This window comes from Bombina bombina, chromosome 3, assembly GCF_027579735.1.
Source record: "Bombina bombina isolate aBomBom1 chromosome 3, aBomBom1.pri, whole genome shotgun sequence".
In the NCBI taxonomy this organism is placed as follows: Eukaryota; Metazoa; Chordata; class Amphibia; order Anura; family Bombinatoridae; genus Bombina; species Bombina bombina.
In genome coordinates, this window is record NC_069501.1 from 595,145,169 (window position 1) to 595,172,619 (window position 27,451).

General features: G+C 39.5%; 1 protein-coding gene across 1 annotated transcript in view; it reads right to left on the bottom strand.

Annotated features, from left to right (window-relative positions):
* The window catches only part of SRSF10 (serine and arginine rich splicing factor 10), a 73,591-nt gene extending 51,138 nt beyond the window's left edge, over positions 1-22,453 (bottom strand). Inside the window, exons 1-3 of the mRNA XM_053707174.1 lie at positions 22,299-22,453; positions 18,586-18,692; positions 16,202-16,303 (exon numbers count right to left, since the gene is read on the bottom strand). Coding sequence (XP_053563149.1) covers positions 16,202-16,303; positions 18,586-18,692; positions 22,299-22,363 — 274 coding nt within the window. The 5' untranslated portion in view covers positions 22,364-22,453. The remainder of the gene's footprint in view (positions 1-16,201; positions 16,304-18,585; positions 18,693-22,298) is intronic.
* Between the last annotated feature and the right edge of the window lie 4,998 nt (positions 22,454-27,451).

The following is a 27,451-nucleotide window of genomic DNA, read 5'->3' on the forward strand; positions in this document are numbered from 1 at the left end:
CCTATCCGAAACGACTTTAGGGAGAAACCCTAACTTGGTACGCAAAACTACCTTATCCGAATGAAAAATAAGGTAAGGAGATTTAAAACTGCAACGCCGAGAGCTCTGAGACTCTACGAGCAGACGAAATAGCAACAAGAAACAAAACCTTCCAAGATAACATTTTAATATCTAAGGAATGCATATTTTCAAACAGAGCCTGCTGAAGAACTCTTAGAACAAGGTTAAGACTCCAGGTAAAAGTAACAGGTTAAACACAGGCCTGACTGAACGATTACATAAGCGTCTGGCGGATGTTCCAGACGTGCAACAAAATAGACAAGGCAGATATTTGACCTTTCAAGGAACTGGCAGATAAACCCTTCTCCAAAGCCTCTTGGAGAAAGGCTAGAATTCTAGGATTCCAAACTCTACTCCAAGAGTAGCCTTTGGATTCACACCAATACAGATATTTACGCCATATCTTGTAGTAAATCTTCCTGGTAACAGGCTTACGAGCCTGAATCATGGTGTCAATGACCGACTAAAATTAAGTGTTCAAACTCCAAGCAGTCAGTTTCAGAGAAATGAGATTTGGATGAAAGAAGGGCCCATGAAGTAGAAGGTCCTTCCTCAGTGGAAGTCTCTAAGGTGGGAGAGAGGACATCTCCACCAAGTCTGCATACCAGATAATGCGAGGCCACGCCGGTGCAATGAGAATCACCAACGCCTTCTCCTGTTTGATTCGAGCAATAACCCGGAGGAAATAGGTATGCTAGACTGAAATTCCAAGGGACCACTAGAGCATCTATCAGTACAGCCTGAGGATCCCTCGACCCGTACCTCGGGAGCTTGGCATTCTGATGAGATGCCATGAGATCCAATTCCGGCTGTCCCCATTTGAGAATCAAGCTGGAAAACCCACTCCCCCAGGTGAAAAGTCTGTCTGCTCAGAAAATCCGCCTCCTAATTGTCCACTCCTGGAATGTGGATTGCAGATAGACCGCAGTTGTGGGTCTCTGCCCACCGAATAATCTTGGCTACCTCTGTCATAGCTAAGGAACTCAGAGTCGTCCCCCCCCCCCAATTGATGTAAGCCACTGAAGTCATGTTCCTAAACTTTACCACTTCCTTGCTCTAACATAGGCAAAGAGAATGACTGGGGTTGGAGGGAAGGGAGGGGATATTTAACAGCTTTGCTGTGGTGTTCTTTGCCGCCTCCTTCTGGGCAGGAGTGATATTCCCAATAGTCATTAGAAAAATACTTTTTACTTCTGCGATTACCTTTTAAGTTGTTTAAAATTGCATGCCCTATCCGAATTCTGAAAGTTTAATTTTGAATAGAATGTCCCTTTAAAAAAGGGACATTATATACCCAAAAACATATGGGTTATTTAAATAGAGCATTCAAAGAAGAGAAAGTTTGTAATTGACATGTTTAAAGGGACCCTGAACCCAATTTTTTTCTTTCGTGGTTCAGATAGAGCATGCAATTTTAAGCAACTTTCTAATTTACTCCTATTATCAAATTTTCTTTATTTTCTTGCTGTCCAGAGTACTAAACCCCCCCCCAAAAAAAGCTTAGGTGCATTATTTTTCAAATAAAGATAGCAAGAGAACGATGAAAAAAATAGGAGTAAATTAGAAAGTCGCATGCTCTATCTGAATCACAAAAGAAAAAAAAAAATAGGGTTCAGTGTCCCTTTAACCAATTTTGCAGCCAAAACTTTCAAATGATCTCACTACATAAGAATACGTTCGTACTAGCTACAGTGTAAAGCTTTTTTCCTCAGTCCCTAGCTTTTGTGATTACAGCCAGCCCCCATGCTGGAGCTGTATTTGTACTCGCTAATACATGTGATTTACAATTCACCCACCCTCAGCTGCACTTTGCAAACATCGGTTTCTCCCTGACGGTTACACTGGGGACGGATCTCACTCCCCCCTCACCGTAGCAACACAAGCTGAATATTCCACTCACGGCTCTGAAATATGATCCTGTGATCGTTTACAGAGCTGTGTGTGAATTATTCAGAGTGCCGTAGTGAGAACATGGAGTCAGATGTATGCACAGTTGTTGAATGCCTATGTGCCTATTATTGTGTATGTGCATACATCCGACTCCCCCTATGTTCTCACTACGGCACTCTGAATAATTCACAGACTGCTCTGTAAACTATCACAGATCATATTTCACAGAGCTGTGAGTGGAATATTCAGCTTGTGTTGCTACTGTGAGGGCAGAGTGATATCTGTGCCCAGTGCAACAGACAGTGAGAAACAGCTGTTTGCAAAGTGCAGGTGAGGGGATTGAATTGTAAATCACATGTATTAAGAGAGTACAAAGACAGCTCCAGCATGGGGGCTGGCTGTAATCACACTAGCTAGGGACTGAGCAAAAAAGGAAATTCATTCTTACCTGATAAATTGATTTCTTCTACGATACGACGAGTCCACAGATTTCATTATTACTTGTAGGATATTATCCTCCTGCTAACAGGAAGTGGCAAAGAGCACCACAGCAGAGCTGTATATATATAGCTCCTCCCTTCCCCTCCAGTCATTCGACCGAAGGTTATAGGAAGAGAAAAGAAAAGCTAAAAAAGGTGCAGAGGTGACTGAAGTTGTAAAAAAAATATAAAAATAATAATAAAAATATATATATATATATATATATATATATATATATATATATATATATATATATATATATATATATATATATATATATATATATATATTCTTAAATAGGGTCGTGGACTCGTCGTATCGTAGAAGAAATCAATTTATCAGATAAGCATAAATTTCCTTTTCTTCTACAAGATGCGACAAGTCCAAGGATTTCATCCTTATTTGTGGGATACAATACCAAAGCTAAAGGACATGGATGAAAGGGAGGGACAAGACAGAGACCTAAACGGAAGGCACCACTGCTTGAAGAACCTTTCTCCCAAAAACAGCCTCAGAAGAAGCAAAAGTATCAAATTTGTAAAAAGTATGAAGAGACGACCAAGTCGCAGCCTTACAAATCTGTTCAACAGATGCATCGTTTTTAAAGGCCCATGTGGAAGCCACAGCCCTGGTATAATGAGTCGTAATTCTTTCTGGAGGCTGCTGTCCAGCAGTCTCATATGCCAGGCGGATGATACTTCTAAGCCAAAAAAAAAAAAAAAAAAAAAAAAGAGGTAGCCGTAGCTTTCTGACCCCATACGCTTTCCAGAACAATGAAGATGATTGACGGAAATCCTTAGTTGCCTGTAAGTAGAACTTTAAGGCACGAACCACGTCCAGGTTATGTAACAGACGCTCCTTCGTAGGAGGATTAGGACACAATGAAGGAACAACAATTTCCTGATTAATATTCTTATTTGAAACAACCTTAGGAAGAAAACCAGGTTTGGTACGTAAAACCACCTTATCAGAATGAAAGATAAGATAAGGCGAATCACACTAACGCTGAAAGCTCAAGCTCTTCGAGCAGAAGAAATGGCAACTAAAAACAGAACTTTCCAAGATAACAATTTAATATCTATGGAATGCATGGGTTCAAACGGAACCCCTTGAAGAACTCTAAGAACTAAATTCAAACTCCAGGGAGGAGTAATTGGTCTAAATACAGGCTTAATTCTAGATAGATCCCGACAAAAAGACTGAACATCTGGCACATCTGCCAAGCGTTTGTGAATCAAAATCGACAAAGCAGAAATGTGTCCCTTTAAGGAACTAGCTGACAACCCTTTCTCCAATCCTTCTTGGAGAAAGGACAGAATTCTGGGAATCCTAACCTTACTCCATGAGTAACCTTTGGATTCACACCAATAAAGATATTTACACCATATCTTATGATAGATTTTTCTAGTAACAGGCTTTCGAGCCTGTATCAAAGTATCTATGACCGAATCAGAGAATCCTCTCAGATAAAATCAAGCGTTCAATCTCCAAGCAGTCAGCTGCAGAAAATTTAGATTTGGATGTTGGAAAGTACCTTGAATGAGCAGATCCTCTCAAAGGAAGTTTCCACGGTGGCAGTGACATGTCCACTAGATCCGCATACCAAGTTCTGCGTGGCCATGCAGGCGCCATCAGGATTACTGAAGCTCTCCCGTTTGATCCGAGCAATCACGCATGGAAGGAGAGGAAACTATGGAAACACATAAGCTAGGCTGAACGACCAAGGGACTGCCAAGGCATCTATCAGTTCGGCCTGAGGATCCCTCGACCTGGATCCGTATCTTGGAAGCTCGGCATTCTGTCGAGATGCCATCAGATCCAATTCCGGTCTGCCCCATCTGAGAATCGGAGAGGCAAACACCTCCGGGTGAAGCTCCCACTCCCCCGGATGAAAAGTCTGACTACTTAGAAAATCCGCTTCCCAGTTCTCTACTCCTGGGATGTAGATTGCCGATAGATAGCAAGAGTGGGCCTCCGCCCATCGAATTATCTTTGATACTTCTATCATCGCTAAGGAACTCGTCGTTCCCCCCTGATGATTGATATACGCCAGTGTCGTGATATTGCCCAACTGGAATCTGGCCGAAGCCAACTGAGGCCACGCCTGAAGCGCATTGAATATTGCTCTCAGTTCCAGAATATTGATTGGAAGTAGAGACTCCACCTGAGTCCAAACACCCTGAGCCTTCAGGGAATTCCAGACTGCACCCCAGCCCAGAAGGCTAGCGTCCGTTGTCACAATCGCCCACGAGGGTCTGCGGAAACAAGTCCCCTGGGACAGATGATCTGGCGACAAGAAGAGAGTCTCTGGTCTCTTGATCCAGATTTATCTGAAGAGATAAATTCGCATAATCCCCATTCCACTGTCCGAGCATGCACAGCTGCAGTGGTCTGAGATGAAAGCGAGCAAACAGAATGATGCCCGTTGCCGCTACCATTAACCCAATTACCTCCATACACTGAGCCACTGATGGCCGAGGAATGGACTGAAGTGCTCGGCAAGTATTTAAAATATTTGATTTTCTGACCTCCGTTACAAATATTTTGATGTCTACCGAGTCTATCAGAGTTCCCAAGATAGGAACTCTTGTCTGTGGAACTAGTGAACTCTTTTCTATGTTCACCTTCCAACCGTGAGCTCTCAAGAAAGACAGGACTATGTCCGTGTAAGCTTTTGTCAGATTATAATTTGACGCCTGGATTAAATTGTCGTCCAGATAAGGCGCCACTGCTATGCCTCGCGGTCTGAGAACCGCAGAAGGGGCCCTAGAACCTTTGTGAAGATTCTGGGTGCTGTAGCCAACCCGAAGGGAAGAGCCATTAACTGATAATGTTTGTCCAGGAAGGCAAACCATAGAAACCGATGATCCTTGTGGATAGGAATATGAAGATATGCATCCTTCAAGTCCACGGTAGTCATATATTGACCCTCCTGGATCATCGGTAAAATTGTTTGTATAGTTTCCATCTTGAATGATGGAACTGAGAAATTTGTTGACACTTGAGATCCAAAATGGGTCTGAAAGTTCCCTCTTTTAGGAACCACGAAAAAATTTGAATAAAACCCCTGCCCATGTTCCAGTTTTGGAACAGGACAGATTACTCCCATGGTAGAAAGTTATTTTACACAGTGTAAGAATGCCTCTCTTATCTGGTCTACAGATAATCGTGAAAGATGAAATCTACCTCTTGGGAGAAAATCCTTGAATTCCAGTTGATACCCGTGAGCCACTATTTCCAGTGCCCAAGGGTCCTGAACATCTCTTGCCCAAGCCTTAGCAAAGAAAGAAAGTCTGCCCCCCTACTAGATCCAATCCTGGATCAGGGGCCGCCCCTTCATGCTGTCTTTGTAGCAGCAGCAGGCTTCTTGGATTGTTTACCTTTATTCCAAGCCTGGTTGGGTCTCCAGACTGACTTGGATTGAGCAAAATTCCCTTCCTGCTTTGTGGAGGGAGGGGAAGCAGAGGGTCCTCCTTTAAAGTTTCGAAAGGAGCGAAAATTTTGTTTACCCCTCATCTTAGCAGATTTATCCTGAGGTAGGGCATGGCCTTTACCTCCAGTAATGTCAAATGATTTCCTTTAATTCAGGCCCAAAAAGGGTCTTACCTTTAAAGGGAATAGCTAAAAGTTTAGATTTTGATGAAACATCAGCAGACCAAGACTTGAGCCATAACGCTCTAAAATGGCAAATCCTGCATTTTTTTGCTAATTTAGCAATTTGAAAAGCGGCATCTGTAATAAAAGAATTAGCTAGCTTTAGAGCCTTAATTCTATCCAGGATGTCATCTAATGGAGTCTCAACCTTCAGAGACTCTAGAGCATCAAACCAAAAAGCTGCTGCGGTAGTAACTGGAACAATGCAAGCCGTAGGTTGTAAAAGAAAACCCTGATTAATAATTTCTTTAGAAGACCCTCTAACTTTTTATCCATAGGGTCTTTGAAAGCACAACTGTCCTCAATAGGTATAGTTGTACGCTTAGCCAGGGTAGATATGGCTCCCTCCACCTTAGGGACTGTTTGCCAAGCGTTCCGAATGGTGTCTGATATGGGAAAATTTCTTAAAATTAGGAGGGGGAGAGAACGGTATACCTGGTCTATCCCATTCCTTTTTTTACAAATTCCGAAATGCTTTTAGGAACCGGAAAATCAGTGTAAGTAGGCACCTCTAAATATTTGTCCATCTTACATAATTTCTCTGGTGGTATCACAATAAGGTCACAATCATCCAGTCGCTAAAACCTCCCGAAGTAACAGGCGGAGGTGTTCAACCTTAAATTTAAAGGACATGACGTCCGAATCTGTCTGAGGTAACACATTTCCTGAATCTGAAAGTTCTCCCTCAGACAGCAATTCTCTGACCCACAACTCAGAGCACTGTGAGAGTACATCGGAAATAGCTAATAAAGCATCAGAGGATTCAGTATTCATCAATATCTGACCTACTGCGTTTACCCTGCAACACTGGTAATTTAGATAATACCTCTGTAAGGGTAGTTGACATAACTGCAGCCATCTCCTGTAGAGTAAAAGAATTAGACGCACTAGAGGTACTTGGCGTTGCTTGTGTGGGCGTTAGAGGTTGTGACACGTGGGGAGAATTGGATGGCATATCCCGATTCTCTTCAGACTGAGAATCATCCTTAGGCACACTTACTTCACCTAAAATATGCTTTTTACAATGTAAGGCCCTTTCAGTACAAGAGGTACACAATGTAAGAGGGGGTTCCACAATGGCTTCAAAACAGAGCAATGAGTTTTCTCAATGTCAGACATGTTGAACAGACTAGTAATAACCATAGTAGTCGTTAAACACTTTATTTATTGAATTAAACAATTTTTTTGAAAAACGTGTACTGCGCCTTTAATGAATAGAAAAAAAAAAGCGCACAATTTTTTCAAACTGCCTAAAAAAACGTTAAAAACGCTAATTAGATACACATACACCATAGTGCCAAAAATAATTGCACCCTGAGGCAAAAGGGCAAAATTAAACTCTAAACGTTCTTTATAACAAAAAATGCCTTCGATTTCAAAAAACGACCCCTGCACCCCGCCACAGCTCTGCTGTGGCTCCTACCTGCCCCCAGGGAACCGCAAAAGGACTTGCTAACAATCCGATTAACAGGACATCAGTGTACACCCATCCGGAGCAAATGCCTGCTGCCTTCACAGCCAGATGAACTGTGCGTCTGAGCGTGCGAAAACAGGCCCCGATGTTTACCTCATACTATAAAACCGCATGGGAAGCGGTTCAGCAAAAAACCATGTGGTCCCCAAACATAATCATACAAAACCAGTTTATGTAAAAGTTTGCTAATTCTTATACTAATAAAAACTCAAACCGTTAAGCTGCCTCTCCCAGTGTGTCTGTAATTGCACCGGATATATGCTGCAATATGAATAAAGCCCAGTATCAAGTCAAATAATACATACAGGTTACCAGTAATACCCTCTGTCTCTAGGTCTACTGCTTAGCCCTTCCCTAGTAGGGAAATAAATGTCAGCCAGGTCTGATACACAAAGTCTCCTCAGAATAAAGGCCTGAACATACCTCAATGCTGCTTGTAGCATGACACCGGTCTCCACACTGAAGATCTCTTATACTACCTTCAGAAGTTCTGTGGGAACCAAAATGGATCTTAGTTACAGCTGCTAAGATAATCCACCTCAGGGCAGAAATCTTCCATATCCCCCTGCATAAAATGGTACACACCGGTACCATTTAAAATAAAAAAACCTTCTTGATTTTAGAAATTAAAACTAACACCTCACTTTACGTCTTCCTAGTATAACACAGGCAAAGAGAATGACTGGGGGTGGATGGGAAGGGAGGAGCTATATATACAGCTCTGCTGTGATGCTCTTTGCCACTTCCTGTTAGCAGGAGGATAATATCCCACAAGTAAGGATGAAATCCGTGGACTCTTCTCTTGTAGAAGAAAAGTTTTACTCTGTAGCTAGTACGAACGTATTCTTATGTAGTGAGATCACAATTTTTAGGAGTTTTAGCTGCAAAATTGCTTAAACATGTCAATTACAAACTCTATTCTTTAAATGCTCTATTTAAATAGCGCATATTTCTTTGGGTGTATAACGTCCCTTTAACGCAGACATTGTTAGAAGTAAAAGGTATCAGTCAACATACAATAGGTGAACGGGATTTTTTTTTCCCTTGTTTAAACTGCAATAAATTATAAATCCATGATAAAAAAAACATAATTTATGCTTACCTGATAAATTTATTTCTCTTGTAGTGTAGTCAGTCCACGGGTCATCCATTACTTATGGAATATATCTCTTCCAAACAGGAAGCTGCAAGAGGATCACCCAGCAGAGCTGCTACATAGCTCCTCCCCTCACATGTCATATTCAGTCATTCAACCAAAGCAGACGAGAAAGGAGAAACCATAGGGTGCAGTGGTGACTGGAGTTTAATTAAAATTTAGGTCTGCCTTAAAGACAGGGCGGGACGTGGACTGACTACACTACAAGAGAAATAAATGTATCAGGTAAGCATAAATTATGTTTTCTCTTGTTAAGTGTAGTCAGTCCACGGGTCATCCATTACTTATGGAATACCAATACCAAAGCTAAAGTACACGGATGAAGGGAGGGACAAGGCAGGAACATTAAACAGAAGGAACCACTGCCTGAAGTACCTTTCTCCCAAAAATAGCCTCCGAAGAAGCAAAAGTGTCAAATTTGTAAAATTTTGAAAAGGTGTGAAGCGAAGACCAAGTCGCAGCCTTGCAAATCTGTTTAACAGAGGCCTCATTTTTAAAGGCCCAGGTGGAAGCCACAGCTCTAGTAGAATGAGCTGTAATCCTTTCAGGAGGCTGCTGTCCAGCAGTCTCATAGGCTAAACGTATTATGCTACAAAGCCAAAAAGAGAGGTAGCCGAAGCCTTTTGACCTCTTCTCTGTCCAGAGTAAACGACAAACAGGGAATCTTTAGTTGCCTGCAAATAGAACTTCAGGGCACGGACTACGTCCAAATTATGCAAAAATCGTTCCTTCTTTGAAGAAGGGTTAGGACACAGTGATGGAACAACAATCTCTTGATTGATATTCCTGTTAGTAACTACCTTAGGTAAGAACCCAGGATTAGTACGCAGAACTACCTTGCCTGAATGAAAAATCAGATAAGGAGAATCACAATGTAAGGCAGCTAACTCAGAGACTCTTCGAGCCGAGGAAATAGCCATCAAAAACAAAACTTTCCAGGATAACAGCTTGATATCAATGGAATGAAGGGGTTCAAATGGAACGCCTTGAAGAACATTAAGAACTAAGTTTAAGCTCCACGGCGGAGCAACAGTCTTAAACACAGGCTTAATCCTAGTTAAAGCCTGACAAAAAGCCTGAACGTCTGGAACTTCAGCCAGACGTTTGTGTAGAAGAAAAGACAGAGCAGAAATATGTCCCTTTAACGAACTAGCAGATAAGCCCTTTTCTAAAAACACTTGTAGAAAAGACAATATCCTAGGAATCCTAACCTTACTCCATGAGTAACTCTTGGATTCGCACCAATATAAATATTTACGCCATATCTTATGGTAAATTTTTCTGGTAACAGGCTTCGTAGCCTGTATTAAAAGGTATCAATAACCGACTCCGAGAAGCCACGCTTTGATAGAATCAAGCGTTCAATCTCCATGCAGTCAGCCTCAGAGAAATTAGATTTGGATGGTTGAAAGGACCCTGAATTAGAAGGTCCTGTCTCAGAGGCAGAGACCACGGTGGACAGGACGACATGTCCACTAGGTCTGCATACCAGGTCCTGCGTGGCCACGCAGGCGCTATCAGAATCACCGAAGCTCTCTCCTGTTTGATCTTGGCAATCAAACGAGGAAGCATCGGGAATGGTGGAAACACATAAGCCATGTTGAAGACCCAAGGGGCTGTCAGAGCATCTATCAGCACCGCTCCCGGGTCCCTGGACCTGGATCCGTAACAAGGAAGCTTGGCGTTCTGGCGAGACGCCATGAGATCCAGATCTGGATTGCCCCAACGAAGAATCAGCTGAGCAAAGACCTCCGGATGAAGTTCCCACTCCCCCGGATGAAAAGTCTGGCGACTTAGAAAATCCGCCTCCCAGTTCTCTACGCCTGGGATGTAAATCGCTGACAGGTGGTAAGAGTGAGACTCTGCCCAGCGAATTATCTTTGAGACTGCCAACATCGCTAGGGAACTTCTGGTTCCCCCTTGATGGTTGATGTAAGCCACAGTCGTGATGTTGTCCGACTGAAATCTGATGAACCTCAGAGTTGCTAACTGAGGCCAAGCTAGGAGAGCATTGAATATTGCTCTTAATTCCAGAATATTTATTGGGAGGAGTTTCTCCTCCTGAGTCCATAATCCCTGAGCTTTCAGGGAGTTCCAGACTGCGCCCCAGCCTAGAAGGCTGGCGTCTGTTGTTACAATCATCCAATCTGGCCTGCGAAAGGTCATCCCCTTGGACAGATGTGGCCGAGAGAGCCACCATAGAAGAGAATCTCTGGTCTCTTGATCCAGACTTAGTAGGGGGGGGACAAATCTGAGTAATCCCCGTTCCACTGATTTAGAATGCACAATTGCAGCGGTCTGAGATGCAGGCACGCAAATGGTACTATGTCCATTGCTGCTACCATTAAGCCGATTACTTCCATGCACTGAGCTACTGACGGGTGTGGAATGGAATGAAGGACACGGCAAGCATTTAGAAGTTTTAATAACCTGGCCTCTGTCAGGTAAATTTTCATCTCTACAGAATCTATAAGAGTCCCTAGAAAGGGAACTCTTGTAAGTGGTAATAGAGAACTCTTTTCCACGTTCACCTTCCACCCATGCGACCTCAGAAATGCCAGAACTATCTCTGTATGAGACTTGGCAGTTTGAAAACTTGACGCTTGTATCAGAATGTCGTCTAGGTACGGAGTCACCGCTATGCCTCGCGGTCTTAGTACCGCCATAAGTGAGCCCAGAACTTTTGTAAAGATTCTTGGAGCCGTAGCTAATCCGAAGGGAAGAGCTACAAACTGGTAATGCCTGTCTAGGAAAGCAAATCTTAGGTACCGATAATGATCCTTGTGAATCGGTATGTGAAGGTAGGCATCCTTTAAATCCACTGTGGTCATGTACTGACCCTCTTGGATCATGGGAAGGATGGTTCGAATAGTTTCCATTTTGAATGATGGAACTCTTAGGAATTTGTTTAGGATTTTAAGTCCAAGATTGGTCTGAAGGTTCCCTCTTTCTTGGGAACCACAAATAGATTTGAATAGAATCCCTGCCCGTGTTCCGTCCGCGGAACTGGGTGGATCACCCCCATTAGTAAAAGGTCTTTTACACAGCGTAGAAACGCCTCTTTATTTGGTTTGCTGATAACCTTGAAAGATGAAATCTCCCTCGTGGAGGAGAAGTTTTGAAGTCCAGGAGATATCCCTGAGATATGATCTCCAACGCCCAGGGATCCTGGACATCTCTTGCCCAAGCCTGGGTGCAGAGAGAAAGTCTGCCCCCCACTAGATCCGTTTCCGGATAGGGGGCCCTCTCTTCATGCTGTCTTGGAGGCAGCAGCAGGTTTCTTGGCCCGCTTGCCCTTGTTCCAGGACTGGTTAACTTTCCAGCCCTGCCTGTAACGAGCAACAGCTCCTTCCTGTTTTGGAGCGGAGGAAGTTGATGCTGCTCCAGCCTTGAAGTTACGAAAGGCACGAAAATTAGACTGTTTGGCCTTTGATTTGGCCCTGTCCTGAGGTAGAGCATGGCCCTTACCTCCCGTAATGTCAGCTATAATTTCTTTCAAGCCGGGCCCGAATAAGGTCTGCCCTTTGAAAGGAATATTAAGCAATTTAGATTTAGAAGTCACGTCAGCTGACCAGGATTTAAGCCATAGCGCTCTGCGCGCTTGGATGGCGAATCCGGAGTTCTTAGCCATAAGTTTGGTTAAATGTACGACGGCATCAGAAACAAATGCGTTAGCTAGCTTAAGTGTTTTAAGCTTGTTCATAATGTCATCCAATGGAGCTGTGCGAATGGCCTCTTCCAGAGACTCAAACCAGAATGCCGCCGCAGGAGTGACAGGCGCAATGCATGCAAGGGGCTGTAAGATAAAACCTTGTTGAACAAACATTTTCTTAAGGTAACCCTCTAATTTCTTATCCATTGGATCTGAAAAGGCACAACTATCCTCCACCGGGATAGTGGTACGCTTAGCTAAAGTAGAAACTGCTCCCTCCACCTTAGGGACTGTCTGCCATAAGTCTCGTGTGGTGGCGTCTATAGGAAACATTTTCCTAAATATGGGAGGAGGGGAAAAGGGCACACCAGGTCTATCCCACTCCTTGCTAATAATCTCTGTAAGCCTTTTAGGTATAGGAAACAGGTCAGTACACACCGGTAGCGCATAGTATCTATCCAACCTACATAATTTTTCTGGAATTGCAACCGTGTTACAATCATTCAGAGCCGCTAATACCTCCCCTAGCAATATGCGGAGGTTCTCAAGCTTAAATTTAAAATTAGAAATCTCTGAATCCAGTCTCCCTGGATCAGATCCGTCACCCACAGAATGAAGCTCTCCGTCTTCACGTTCTGCAAACTGTGACGCAGTATCTGACATGGCTCTCACCTCATCCGCACGCTCTGTCCTTAACCCAGAGCTATCGCGCTTGCCTCTTAAATTCTGGCAATTTAGATAATACTTCTGTCATAACAGTAGCCATGTCTTGCAAAGTGATTTGTAAGGGCCTCCCTGATGTACTTGGCGCCACAAAATCACGCACCTCCTGAGCGGGAGGCGAAGGTACTGACACGTGAGGAGAGTTAGTCGGCATAACTTCCCCCTCGTCTGGTGATAATTTCTTTACATGTAAAGATTGACTTTTATTTAAAGTAGCATCAATGCAATTAGTACATACATTTCTATTGGGCTCCACATTGGCCTTTAAACATAGTGAACAAAGAGATTTATCTGTGTCAGACATGTTTAAACAGACTAGCAATGAGACTAGCAAGCTTGGAAATACTTTTCTAAATAAATTTACAAGCAATATAAAAAACGCTACTGTGCCTTTAAGAAGCACAAAAAGCTGTCACAGTTGAAATAACAATGAACCAAAATAGTTATAGCAACCAATTTTTCACAGTAAATGTATTAAGTTAGCAAAGGATTGCACCCACCAGCAAATGGATGATTAACCCCTTAATACCCAAAAACGGAACAATTTAATAATTAACGTTTTTCTCACAGTCAAAAACACACTGTCACAGGTCTGCTGTGACTGATTACCTCCCTCAAAATGAATTTTGAAGACCCCTGAGCTCTCTAGAGACGATCTGGATCATGGAGGATGAAGTAGACAGATTGTGACTGAAATTTTACTGCGCAAAAAAGCGCTAAAATAGGCCCCTCCCACTCATATTACAACAGTGGGGAAGCTCAGAAAACTGTTTCTATGCAGAAAACAAAGATGGCCATGTAGTAAAAATCATGCCCCAATAAGTTTTATCACCAAGTACCTCACAAAAAACGATTAACATGCCAGTAAACGTTTTAAACATACATTTGAAAAGTTATGAATTGTTATTAATAAGCCTGCTACCAGTCGCTTTTACTGCAGTTAAGGCTCATACATTATTTCAGTATTAACAGTATTTTCAGAGTCAATTCCATTCCTTAGAAAAATACATTCAGTGTACACACTCATCAGCCTAATACCAGTCGCTATCACTGCATTTAAGGCTGAACTTACATTACATTGGTATCAGCAGTATTTTCTCAGTCAATTCCATTCCTCAGAAAAATAATTACTGCACATACCTCATTTGCAGGGGGGGCCTGCATGCTATTCCCCTTCTCTGAAGTTACCTCACTCCTCAGATGAGAACAGCCAGTGGATCTTAGTTACGTCTGCTAAGATTATAGAAAACGCAGGCAGATTCTTCTTCTAATGCTGCCTGAGAATAAACAGCACACTCCGGTGCCATTTAAAATAAAAAAACTTTTGATTGTAGAAATAAACTAAGTTAAAAAACACCACAGACTTCTCACAGCGACCTATCTAGTTAGGCTGCAAGAGAATGACTGAATATGACATGTGAGGTGAGGAGCTATGTAGCAGCTCTGCTGGGTGATCCTCTTGCAGCTTCCTGTTAGGAAGAGATATATTCCATAAGTAATGGATGACCCGTGGACTGACTACACTTAAGAGAAAGGGCAATTTTTTACCATCCACCAAAAGGGACAAAATTTAAGATCAAAGTTAATCTAACTTGCATGTCTTCCTTTGTTATTTATCTTGTCTAATGCCCATGTGGCCTTATTTATATAGAGGAAATTAAGAGAGAAGCATGTGAGAGGATCACTGAACAAAACTAATAAAAAGGATGCAAAAAAAGATGCACCTGTCCTCACATTTTCTTACTGCAGGGCATAATATTAGTCAACTTAGGTTTCAAATTCTTAAAAGAAAGTCAATCCAAGAAGAGTTGGAGACAGAAAATGTATTAAAACAGAAGTCAAAAACATTAACCTCTAAGGGGGCTAGATAAGGACTTTGACTGGGACTTGTTTCGGATTTTTTTTTTATCTTGGTAGGTGAGGTAAACATGCAAAATCCTCTTTTTAAAATTTTGTACGTATAGGATTTTATTGCGTATGTTTTATAAATATTTTATTTAACCAACCATTCTATTAAGCAAAAGCGTAAAAAGGAAAAAATGTTATATTTAAACTGGCCACATGATGGCACTATTGCACTGCACGATGGGAGTAAACTTGGAATAATATATATTAAAAAACTCAAACTTCTATGCGATTGCTTAGACTAAGAGTCTATAGTAGGCCTGAAATTTTGTGTGTATACTATTGACCCTGCATGAATTTAACATAGGTCCTTTTTACAGCAAAGCTTGGATAATTTTGTGATTCAGTGGTATGTGGCAGTTTTGTATTCCGTACCTGCCTAATATTGGATGTATGCTGTTCCCCCAACCTATTTGAATTACTGGGTGATGGTCTTTGTAGCTACCAATCAGCTATAGAAAGTTCCTTAAAGCATGCTCTATCATATCCCTTTAACATTTTAAAATTTGTTAATTTAAACCCTTAACATTATATTAATATACTTTATACCTCAGTGATTACCTCCTCTAAGCCCCCCGCAGACTGCCCCCTTATTTCAGTGCTTTTCACAAACTTGCATTAGTGCTTGTTCTTGTATAACCATTATTTTCCACTGTAGTGAGCACAACAATATCTAAATGTCACACATGAACTAGCAATGCCTGGCTGTTGAGCGAGATTTAAAAAGCTAATAAGCACTGAGATAAGGGGCTACCTGTAGGGGCTTAGAAACAGGCAAAAAAGTCAAAGTATATTAAAGGGACATTTCATAAATGTTTTGTAGATGATCCATACATAAAGCCCATAGGTTTTTTTTTTAAATTTATAATTTTGCTTATTTTTTTAAATAACCCAGACTCCTAACCAAGCCCCAAAGTTTTAGAAGTAGGCTGTTGTCTACCTACTCCAGCTTTCTTCTGTTTGTGTAAAGATTCTTTCATATGCAAAGGGGGGGGGGGGGGGGCTGCTTTTTGCTGCATTTCAGTGGGTGTCCCAGCCTAAACCTACTTTTAAAGTACAGAATTATGTAACATTAATAACTACATTTACTTTAGTAAATGTAAAAAGTAAATCACAAACTAAGAAAAGGAATGCTAAATATACAAACCAGTATGTTGGTATAATCTAAAATAACCCAATAAACTGGAAATACAATAGTGTAACTCACTTTTACGATCTCCTTGAGCAAACTGAATCTCAATATGACGACCACATATCCACTTCTTGTCCAAGTTATGCAAAGCATCCTCTGCATCACGAACATCTTCAAATGTGCTAGCCGTTAAGGTACTTGACAAAAACTTAGTTATTTTTAAACATAAAAGTTGAGGTGGTAACTTTGGCAAAAAATAAATAAATAATAAAGCAAACTATAAACACCCACACAAAAAAAAAAAAACCCACACAAACCCTAAACACAATGGTTAAAATATACCTTTTAGGCATATAAAACCAAATGTAAAATCTAAATACTATAGTAGAGCTAATTTCTTATAAACAAAAGATAAACAAATAAGTTTGGCTTCAGAACAGCCAAAAGTCCAGGAGCTTCTATGCCACCCTAAGGGCATTAAAGCCCAGTATACTTAGGACGGCATAGAACGTCCTAAAGGAAAGAAGGGGTCAACTAGGTGGCCTGGGAGATTCATACTTGACAGCTACATATTGTTAGGGGCCAGGCAAAAGTTTTTGAAGAATGGGTATGTGTAATCTAATAATTAAATGCCATAATTAAAAAAGGGACAAGAAACCTACAACATTTTCTATCATGATTCAGTAAGGAGGATTGAGAATGGACACCTGTGAACTATACAATGGCAGTTTTGCAAAAATGGTATGCACTTGTAAGAGCAATATCAGTGTTTCCTGCCAAGTAGTGCACCAGACAAGTGCACGCTACTTACCTAGGTATGGTATTTAAAAAGAACACCATGAACAAAGCAAATTAGATGCTATGTCTGAATCATGAAAATATTTATTTTGTTTCATGTCCCTGTAAAATGTAAGGAATAATGGCTAATGGGATGTCAAACTCTGCCCAAATCATGTCCTGTGAATATCCCTTGAAGACTAAGTTTGAGGCCAGATGTTTAATGTTTTGTTGGATTTCAAGCAAAAACTTTCTGGTGAAATCTCCATGGTGTTTTATTTTGCAGTCTGGTACTGCTACATAGCAAACAATGACATCATAATGCCATGTTACCACTTTCTACTTAACACCATGTGGCAACCCATTATTATTTTGCGGAGAAGGGAAAAGTGACAAGCTAGGTGTACCCCACAGCAAATGCAGTATAAATACATGTGGATATCAACTGTTGGGGGTAATGGATCGTGCTGCTGCTAGTAAAAACTGGCGTTAAAGTATATGTGTTTACTTTTCAAGTAGCACTTGTTTTAGTGATCACTTATGACCCTTTAAAAGTACTATATTGACATGCTATGTTTATAAAACACAGCAAACCTTTCCTTTAATTATTTACAGACATTAGCACCTCACATAGGAAGAGAAAGGACTGAGGTCACCTTAAAAAGGGAAAGTAAATTTAATGGCTGCTCAAATATCTTATTTTAAAAAGGCATTTTTGCAAATTTAAGCACATTACAAAAATGTTTTTGTGAAATTGAAATGTCCTATTGTACATTTCAAATATGTCCCTTTAAATAAAACTAACCCTGGAGCTTCAATGCAGCAAGTGACTGTCAATACATGCTGATCAGTATCAAATATCTGCAGGAATAAACAGGTAATAAAGGCCCAGAAAAAATTCCTAGAGATCTCACCCAAATGAGCCCATGCCATGATCAAATTGCGTACTTACAGACGCTGGTAAACATCATTGGTAGGATACATCAGACATGATTCCTTTAATCTTGGCCATCATTCATTCGTCATCTTGACCTTTAATTCTAAGAGCTTGTCAGAAGGACTTGTCATGAGGTGCTTGCCAATAATGACAGATGGCTTTATCTTTAACTTTCAAAAATAACTTTCCCCCTTTTGTAGATAAACCGAAGCTTTGACTCCTATTATGGATTGTCCTTCTTCCAGCTTTGCTTTACTCTTTTACCACAATTTCCCTTTTCTCTTGATGCCTGATCATTAAGATGTCTTTGGTTTGTCTACTTGTCTTAACAGATGGATTCTACTCTAAATGGTTCTTTCAAGCTTTGTCTGTGGTTTCGCCATAAGTGTACATCTTTACAATCTCTGAGGTAATAACAGAGGACAGCAGAATTAGGGGAAAGAATTTATAATAAAAACCCTCACATTAAAAGCTATACCCAAACCATTTACAGTACACAAATTATTTCTTGTGAATGGATGATATAAAATGCGAGAGAAAAAAAAATGCAGTCAAGTTTTATTTTGTGGGACACTTGTTTCCTTGCAGAAGAGTGTAACAGTATTAGAATTACTTTGCAATGTACTGCAACAATATTAACATAAAAACATAGCAAAGCAATTCATTTCACTTGCGGTTACCTCACAATCTTTATTTGCAAACTTCAACTTCCCTCACCAACAAGTCGAATGAAGAAAGAAAGGATATTGAACATAGGCAAATCCTCTGGGGAGACGAGTATAAAAATCAAGTGGAACATAAACGTCAACAATAGGACCATACCGACCAAACTCTCGACGCAAGTCTTCAGACCTGTAATTAGTGAGAAGGGATTAAGACATGTTATACATACTATTAAAAAGGGACATGAAATTAAAAAAAAATATATATCTATCTTTCATGATTCAGATAAAGAACACTTCAACCAATTTACATTTATCAAATTTGCTAAATTCTCTTGAATATTCTTTGTTGAAGAGATATCTAGATAGGTAGCGTGCACATGTCTGGAGCAGTACATAACTGCTGCCATGTAGTGCTGCAAAGGCATGCACACTCCTGAACTTACCTTCCTGCTTTTTCAATAAGGGACAACAAGAAGAAAAATTTGTTAATAGAAGTAAATAAAGTTTAAAATTGTATGTTCTATCTGAATCATGAAAAAATAACTTGCGTTTCATCTCCCTTTAAAATATAGCACAATGCTGTATGAGGAATTGTAAGAAAGAATAAAAATTCAAAAGACTATATTTATATTTTTGCAAACACAGCGAAACCAAGCCATCCTCTTTCATGAACAAAAAGATCTAGCTCCTCATAAACGCACTGAGTTAACTGTCAGAGGAGGAATCCTGTTGTGTTTTTGCCTCTTTCACTACACAAAACTAGACTCAAACACCAAACTGATTAAAAAGGGTTACTAAACAGTTCTATGTTATATGAGCAACACACACCATGCACAGCCAGTGGGCAAGAACATGTTCTTCACCTCACTATGAGTGATGATCCATCCCTAGTTCCTCCATACCCCGTAACCTTCAAAAGCAAACATAATCAGACACCACCCATAAAATCTTTAACAAATAGTTTTAATATACAGTATATATATTTAAGAGAATTTTTCTGTAGTTTAGTTTTTCAAATTGTATTTTGTACTTTTCATTATACATACCAATGATCGACCAACTCCAAGAGCCAAAGCTTCTAGCATTTTACTTCTGGATCCAAACCTTTTGGATTATTCTAAGCATCTACTTAAAGAAACCCTCGTCTAAACAACAATGTTACTGGAGATTATATATTAAACACACACACACTTCCATTAGCAAAAATGCTTTTACTAAAATTACCTTTTCCTCTAGTGCACATATGCTGGCATAAGTAAGCACACCTCAGTCACCAGTGTCTAATATGACACAAATTATGTCTTCAAAGAAGCAATACACAAAAATAGCCGTGCTAACATACAGAATACGGTCAGCTGACACGCACAGCTATTGGTTTAAAGGTGCAAACGTCACCTAATTGAAGGAGCATGCAGCGCCGTGGGTGGAAGGAGCCACTGTGTTTAGCAAGGTGCAGTGGTAGCCAAGGCGAGTTTAGAATTTTTTATTTTTTTTAACTAACTGACTTAAACTCCAATTTATTTTTAGCTATGGTAAATCCTAGAGTCAAAGGGACAGTAAAGTCATGATTAGACAGCATACAATTTTAAACAACTTTCTAATTTACTTCTATTTAATTTGCTAAAAGGTTTATCTTGGTAAGTTCAGAAACATCAAAGACCCTAAGTTCTAGCTGCCGATTGGTGGCTGTCATAAATACAGATTGTCATTGGCTCACTCACGTGTTCAGTTAGAAACCAGTAGTGCATTGCTGTTCCTTCAGCAAATTACACCAATTGAATAAAGTAAATTTGATAATAGCAGTAAACTGGAAAGTTGTATGTTCTACCTAAATCATGGAAGAACATTTTTGGGTTTCAGGTCCCCTTAAGGAAAAGGGCCAAAATAATGAAACATTGCTTAATAAACATTTTACAATACAATCGCAGTGCTTTCTGTCCCTTTCAGTAAAATGTTTACTTGATCCAACTACAAGCTATGCAATGATTGCTTTGAGCAGTCAAACAGCTCACTTACATTTGGCTGTAACTGGCTAAAGCATAGGAAATATTCACAAGGCAGTTCTATAGGTGCAACCCTGAAGAGCAAACTACAAAATCCTAGATACTTAAAGGGCCATTAAACCCCAAATCTTTCTTTCATGATTCAGATAGAGAATAGAAATTTAAACATTACAATTTACTTCTATTATTTATTTTGCTTTTTTTTTTTTAGATATCCTTAGTTGAAGAAAAAGCAATGCACATGGTGAGCCAATCGCACAAGGCTTCTATGTGCAGCAACCAATCCGCAGCTACTGAGCATATCAAGATATGCTTTTCAGCAAAGAATATTGATAATAAAACAAATTAGATAACATAAGTAAATTAGAAAAATGTTTAAAATTGCATTCTCTTTCTAAATTATGAAAGAAAAAAATGTGGGTTTCATGGCCCTTTAAAGTGAATGTAAAGTTTCGTGAATTAGAGCAGTTTTTTAAAAATATTATTAAAATAGGTGCACTTTCATTCATGAAAGTTTACATTGCAGCGTATTTTTACAAATACTTACCTTTCTCTTCAGGAAAGCCAGATCGGCGATCGCCCACCCGCTTCTCACGCTGTACCCACACAGCAATGACTAAACCAGCTTCCTCCAATCACGGCGTGGCCTCACAAGATGGACGCTCGGGGGGAAGCTATGATTGGAAGAAGCTGGCTTCGTCATGAAGAGAAAGTTAAGTATTTGTAAAAATAAGCTGCAATGTAAACTTTCATGAATGAAAGTGCCCCTGTCTAATAGTATTTTTAAAAACTGGGCACTAATTAATGAAAGTTTACATTCACTTTAAAACATTTAATATGCAAATAGTTTACAATGCAACGCTTAAAGAGACCCTTAAATCAAAAGGGAAGTTTCATGATTTGGATAGAGCATGCAATTGTAAGCAACTTTATAATTTACTCCTATTATAAAATTTGTCTTCCTTCCCTTGGTATCTTTATTTGAAAAGCAAGAATGTATGCTTAAAAGCCAACCCCTTTTTGGTTCAGAACCTGAGTTGCACTTGCTTATTGGTGGCTAAATGTAGCCACCAATCAGCAAACGCCAGCAGGGTGCTGAACCAAAAATGGTCTAGCTCCTTAGCTTATGTTCCTACTTTTTCAAATAAAGAAACCAAGAGAATAAAAATAGGAGTAAATTAGAAAGTTGCTTAAAATGTAATGCTCTATCAGAATTATGAAAGAGAAAAAAAAGTGGGTTTAATATTCCATTAAATGAAAAGCAGAAGAAACCGTTTTGGTACTTACGGTAGTGTAAGTCAAAACGGTGCACACACATACAAACAGCAATGATGAGGCAGCTGGGTCTCCTCTCACATATTAGAGAATAAATCGCTCCTTCAAACACGCAATGGTGATAATGCTCACACATATAAAGTGCTGGTGCTCCCTTCTCTCACACACACAGTTTTCTCAAAGGTCTGCCCTTCAAACCTACACTAATACTGAGGCGGGTTCCCTTTCAAACACGCAGAGGGGGCCAGGTCTCCCACTCAAACATACACCGATAAGGACAAGTAACTCCTTCAAATACACAGTATACAAAAAGCCGCGTCTCCCCTTTCCTCACGCAGGTTTAACAGGGCCGAGTCGCCCTTATTTCTGAAACACACTGGTTAGGTGTTCCATTCATTCTCGCAGAAAGCGGCGAGGCCGGACCCTTTCTCACATGCACCGTGATTAGGCCATGATTTCGCGTATCCCCGCCTATTTCCCCACATGTACCATGCGGTCAGCACTAGACTTATTACCTGATATCGTCCGCCACGTTTCGAACAAAGAGAGACGTATTTGGGGGCCTTAGATAGCGAGACATTGTAATCACAAAAGGAAAGAAAAGTGTTTCAGGGTGAACCGAGAGATCACGTCAGGATGCGTGCTCCACTGCCAATGGCGGTCTCCCCGACAAAAGTAAACCTTTGATGTAAAAATCTCGCGGGATTGTAAATTTCTTATGCGATTGGAGGATTAAAAAATAGTGTTTTGAAGATTCCCGGGTAAATTCGCGCGCTGCTATGATACTAGTTTGTTTTACAGGGGTTACAGTGTTTTAGATTCGTGTTGTGCTAAAAAACAGCGAAAATAATTATTTTAGAAGTGCAATTTTTATGCATTGACAATTGTTTTGCTAAATTGCTTTAGCACTTAGGTTACTGCTACAACAATGACGACAAGGAAGTTGGTTTCTTATTCAAGCTGCTTCTTATTCGTGAAATTCTGTTTCTTATTCATGGAAGTTGGTTTCTTATTCATTTTTTTTGTCAGACTGCTTTAAATTGACTTTTAAATAAAAATATAGGTTTTATTTAAATAATAATATGATTCATATAATGTAGTTACACAGAGGTGGAATCCCTTTATACAACAATTGAATATACAAACTGGAAAAAAGGGCATATACTGGCACCAATACAAATATTACTATTTTGAATAAGTAACATTTATAACTATTGGGCCACTGATTTGACTATGAATTATACAGGGTAGATCCCCCTCCATGACATGCAATTGTTTTTAGCCTGGCTCAATGGTGTTTTGGGCACAGCAATCGATGTCAACCCTGGCGTAGGTGACATAATATTCATTTTTGAATAAGTAACAAATATTTTCAAAGGGTTAATAACCATTGGGCCACTGATTTCACTATGAATATATACAGGGTAGAACTCCCTCCATGACATGCAATTGTTTTTAGCCTGGCCCAATGGTGTTTTGGGCACAGAAATTGATGCCAACACTGGCATAGGAGCTCTAATTCTCATTTTTTAATAAGTAATTAATATTTTCAAAGGGTTGATGATGATTGGGCCACTTATTTCACTATGAATATGTACCGGGTAGATCCCCATCCATGACATGCAATTGTTTTTAGCCTGGCCCAATGGTGTTTTGGGCACAGAACAGACATTGGTGCTGTAATTCTCATTTTGTAATAAGTAACAGATATTTTCAAAAGGTTAATAACCATTGGGCCACTGATTTGACTATGAATTATACAGGGTAGATCCCCCTCCATGACATGCAATTGTTTTTAGCCTGGCGCAATGGTGTTTTGGGCACAGAAATTGATTCCAACCCTAGCATAGGTGACGTAATTCTCATTTTTGAATTAGTAATATATATTTTCAAAGGGTTAATAACCTTTGGGCCACTGATTTCACTATGAATATATACAGGGTAGATCCCCCTCCATGATATGCAATTTTGTATTTTATTTTTATTTTCAGACCCCACACTGGGTATCCAAATAAGAGGACAAATCCGAAAAACAATACATCTTGGTTTAAACGATTATCATACAATACTCTGGATTTAACCATTATACATTGAAATACAATTATCACCATTATTTACAGAAGTAAAAGTGTCTAATTATTGACAGTGCTACATTAAAAATACATTAATCTCCTTTTACTTTCTAGTTACACAAATAACATATGTCCCATAAGTGGGGTCTGCTTTTTCCCTTTTTCTGAGCTCAAGAACCAAAATAAAATACATATCAATAATCAAAAAACAGAACAAAACAAACAATACGGACCAAAAAAAAACCCCCCCAAAAAAAACCACTCAACCGCACCAAAATTGTCTTTTTGTCTTATGTCTCTCTCAAATTTATCTTAAGTATAGTCTCTGAATTTCTAAATGGGTATGTCAATTGTTTTTGAGTATCTTCCGGAAGTGTTCGTATAAATACAAGCCATTTTCTAAAGACCTTTTGGACTTCAAATTCATTATATTGGGGGGTGTCATATTGTTCTATGACTATCTGTTTAATAATATAATTTTTCCATTCTTCAAATTTAATCTTTTGTTTGTTCTTCCAATTACTAAGAATTATATTCCTAACCGCTAATATTGCAACATTTACAAATCTCCACTCCTCCCCCGCTTCTTCATATTGTAGCAAGAACACTGTTTGATCTAACTCTAGCTCAATGTCTCTATTAATCCACCTTTTCATCCAAAATTCAAGTCTGTACCAGAGCTGTCTAATAATTGGACATGACCATATGAGATGTATCAAATTTGCTGCAGGGAATCTGCATTTTGGACACTCTATAAATTGTGGGTTTCCCCAGGCTTCCCTCTTTTGGGGGTGTAATACGTTTTGTACAAGAGTTTGAGATGTGTTTCCCTCCATGTTTTAGAAAGGGTTACTTTCTCAATTTTAGTCAAGGATTCTTTAATAGTTCCTATACAGATGGCCCTCGTTTTACAACGGTTCAATTTACACCGTTTCAGAATACCAACCTTTTTTTCCAGTCATGTGACTGCTATTGAAAAGCATTGAGAAGCAGTGCATTTATTAAATAGCCAGTAGGTGAAGCTGTCCGCTTGTGTTGCAGCAAAGCCAAGCAAGCTGAATTTAATCAGTTTAACCAGACCTGAGCTATCGAGCAGATTTCAAAGGAACAAGATCTTCCTGTCTATAAATCAGTCCAGATTGGAATGCATAGAAAGAACTGTTTGCAGAAAAAAATGCAAGTGAAGTCTGTGCTGTGTGATTATTTTATTAGATTTATAATGCTGTTTAGCATTTAAAGTCTTCATTTTAAAGCTTTAAAAAAAATGTGTTAGGTGTTACTTATGACAATTTTGAGAGGGGCCTGGAACCTATCTCCCTCACTTCCCACTGACTTACATTATAAACTGGGTTTCAATTTACAACGGTTTTGATTTACAACCATTCCTTCTGGAACCTAACCCGGCGTAAACTGAGGGCTACCTGTACTTCTTTCTTTAGTTGAAATATCAGCAAGCCATTTTTCCAGAATGAATTCTAAGTTGTTTTTCCCTTCCTTATCTATAATTAATCTATACCATGGCGAAATAGAGGAAATCCCTGCCTTAACTAAATTTATTAAAGGGTTAATTATTTCCCAGCCCCAATCATAGCCATTTCTTTGAATTAATTCTCCCGCGTAGTGCCTTGCCTGTAAAAAGGCAAAGAAATCTTTATTATGGATTGGAAATTCTTGTTTCACCGTATCAAAGGTTTTGATATTTTTCTCTTCTACATTCAACAATTGATACGTATATCACAAGCCTTTGATATTCCAGTTACCAAATACAGCAGAGTTAATAGCTTTTTTGAAAGGATATATATTTAGACATCCCAAATTTTATTTTTAGTTTCTCACATATTTTTTGCCACTCTTTAATTGGATTAGAGAGTGTTTTAATTTGTTTAATTTCAGCTGGGAGCCTGTTCCATTTAATGTGAAGAAGGTTTTGAGGCCTATAAGGATAAGATACATTTTCTTCCAATTCTGGAACTGTGTAGTAAGTATTACCTGCTAGCCATTCCACTGTAACCTTTCCCAATGCAATCCAATTATAAAACTCTAGATGGGGGAGAGCCAAACCTCCTAATTCTTTAGGATAGCATAATCTTTTAAAAGCTATTCTGGGTTTTTTGTTCCATATAAATTGTGATATTACTTTGTTAAATATTTTTATATCCCTCTTTAACATAGGGATTGGAACATTTTGCATCAAATATAAAAATTTTGGGAAAATTATCATTTTAACAAGATTTATTCTTCCAGTAAGTGAAATTGGTAATTTAATCAATTTTTTAGTATCTTCTTTCACTTTGGTTATTATTGGAGGAAAATTCAGCATGTACAGTACCAGTTATTTTCTGCTAACGAAATGTAAATCCCTAGATATTTTATATATTCATGTGAATCATGGAAGACCTTCTTCCTTTCATCTATTTTACTTGATTTGTGGAGCCACAACATTTGTGATTTAGTACTGTTGATTCTGTATCCAGAAAAATTAGCTATATTTTGTTATAATATCTACAATTATCGGAATATTTTTCTCTGAGTCTCTAATAAACAGTAGTAAATCATCTGCATACAAAGATACTTTAAGCTCGAGCTTACCTATATTTATCCCTTGAATTCTTTCTCTAAGGCTATTTGCTAGTAGTTCGATTGCTAAGTCAAAAAGAAGTGGGGATAGCGGGCAGCCCTATCTCGTTCCTCTTTCTAACTTAATACTGTATTGTTCCGCATATAGGCCACACTTTTTTCCCTTGATCTGTAGCTTTAAATTTGCAGTGCGGCCTATATGCGGGGCGCGGCCTATAATCGGGTGCTTTTCGGCTAAATCGTACATGCGCAGTATGGCTGAACTTCCGGTGCACCCTGTGGCCTTATGGGTAATGTAGTCCGCCGAAGTTGGGTGGTTTTGCGAGAGGGACGATAGTTGGTAGGTTTGGCAGGACACTCGTATGCATTAGCCACCGCTGTGAAGATGCAGTAATACTGAGAACAGACATATGAATGAGAAGGGAGGAAGTGGGCAGAGCACAAGGGACATGTGAGTCAGTTACGATACTGATATTTTCTAGTAAGAAACAGTTTTTTTTTTTTTTCCCTCACATCATACCTGCTAAAATAAATAAAAAATTGCTTTAATACGATATGTTAAAATAAAACAAAGGAAAGATGCTGTACTCCTTAGTGCTGGTGATTTCAACTGCGAAAAAAGCCTTTATTCAGCCATTAAAGCTGTAATGGCTGAATAAAGGGTTTTTTTCACATTTGAAATTACGGTACTAAGGAGTACAGCATCTTTCCTTTGTTATATTCTATACTCTTGGGAAAGTGGAAAAGGATCCCCTGGGAACTAGCACCCTGCATTGGCCCTCATTGCTTGCACATTTGGGAATCCAGGTCTCAATCACTTGCAAACATTGCAGCTTGTGCAACTAATGTGCATATTTTCTTTAAAATTACATTTCTTCAAAATGGCACCAAACTTTAAGGGTGCGGCCTATAATCAGGTGCGGCTTATATTCGGCACAATACGGTATTTTTGGATAATTGTCCATTTATTAACAGAGCAGTTGTTGGAAAATTTTAAAGTTCTTTAAGAAAATTAATAC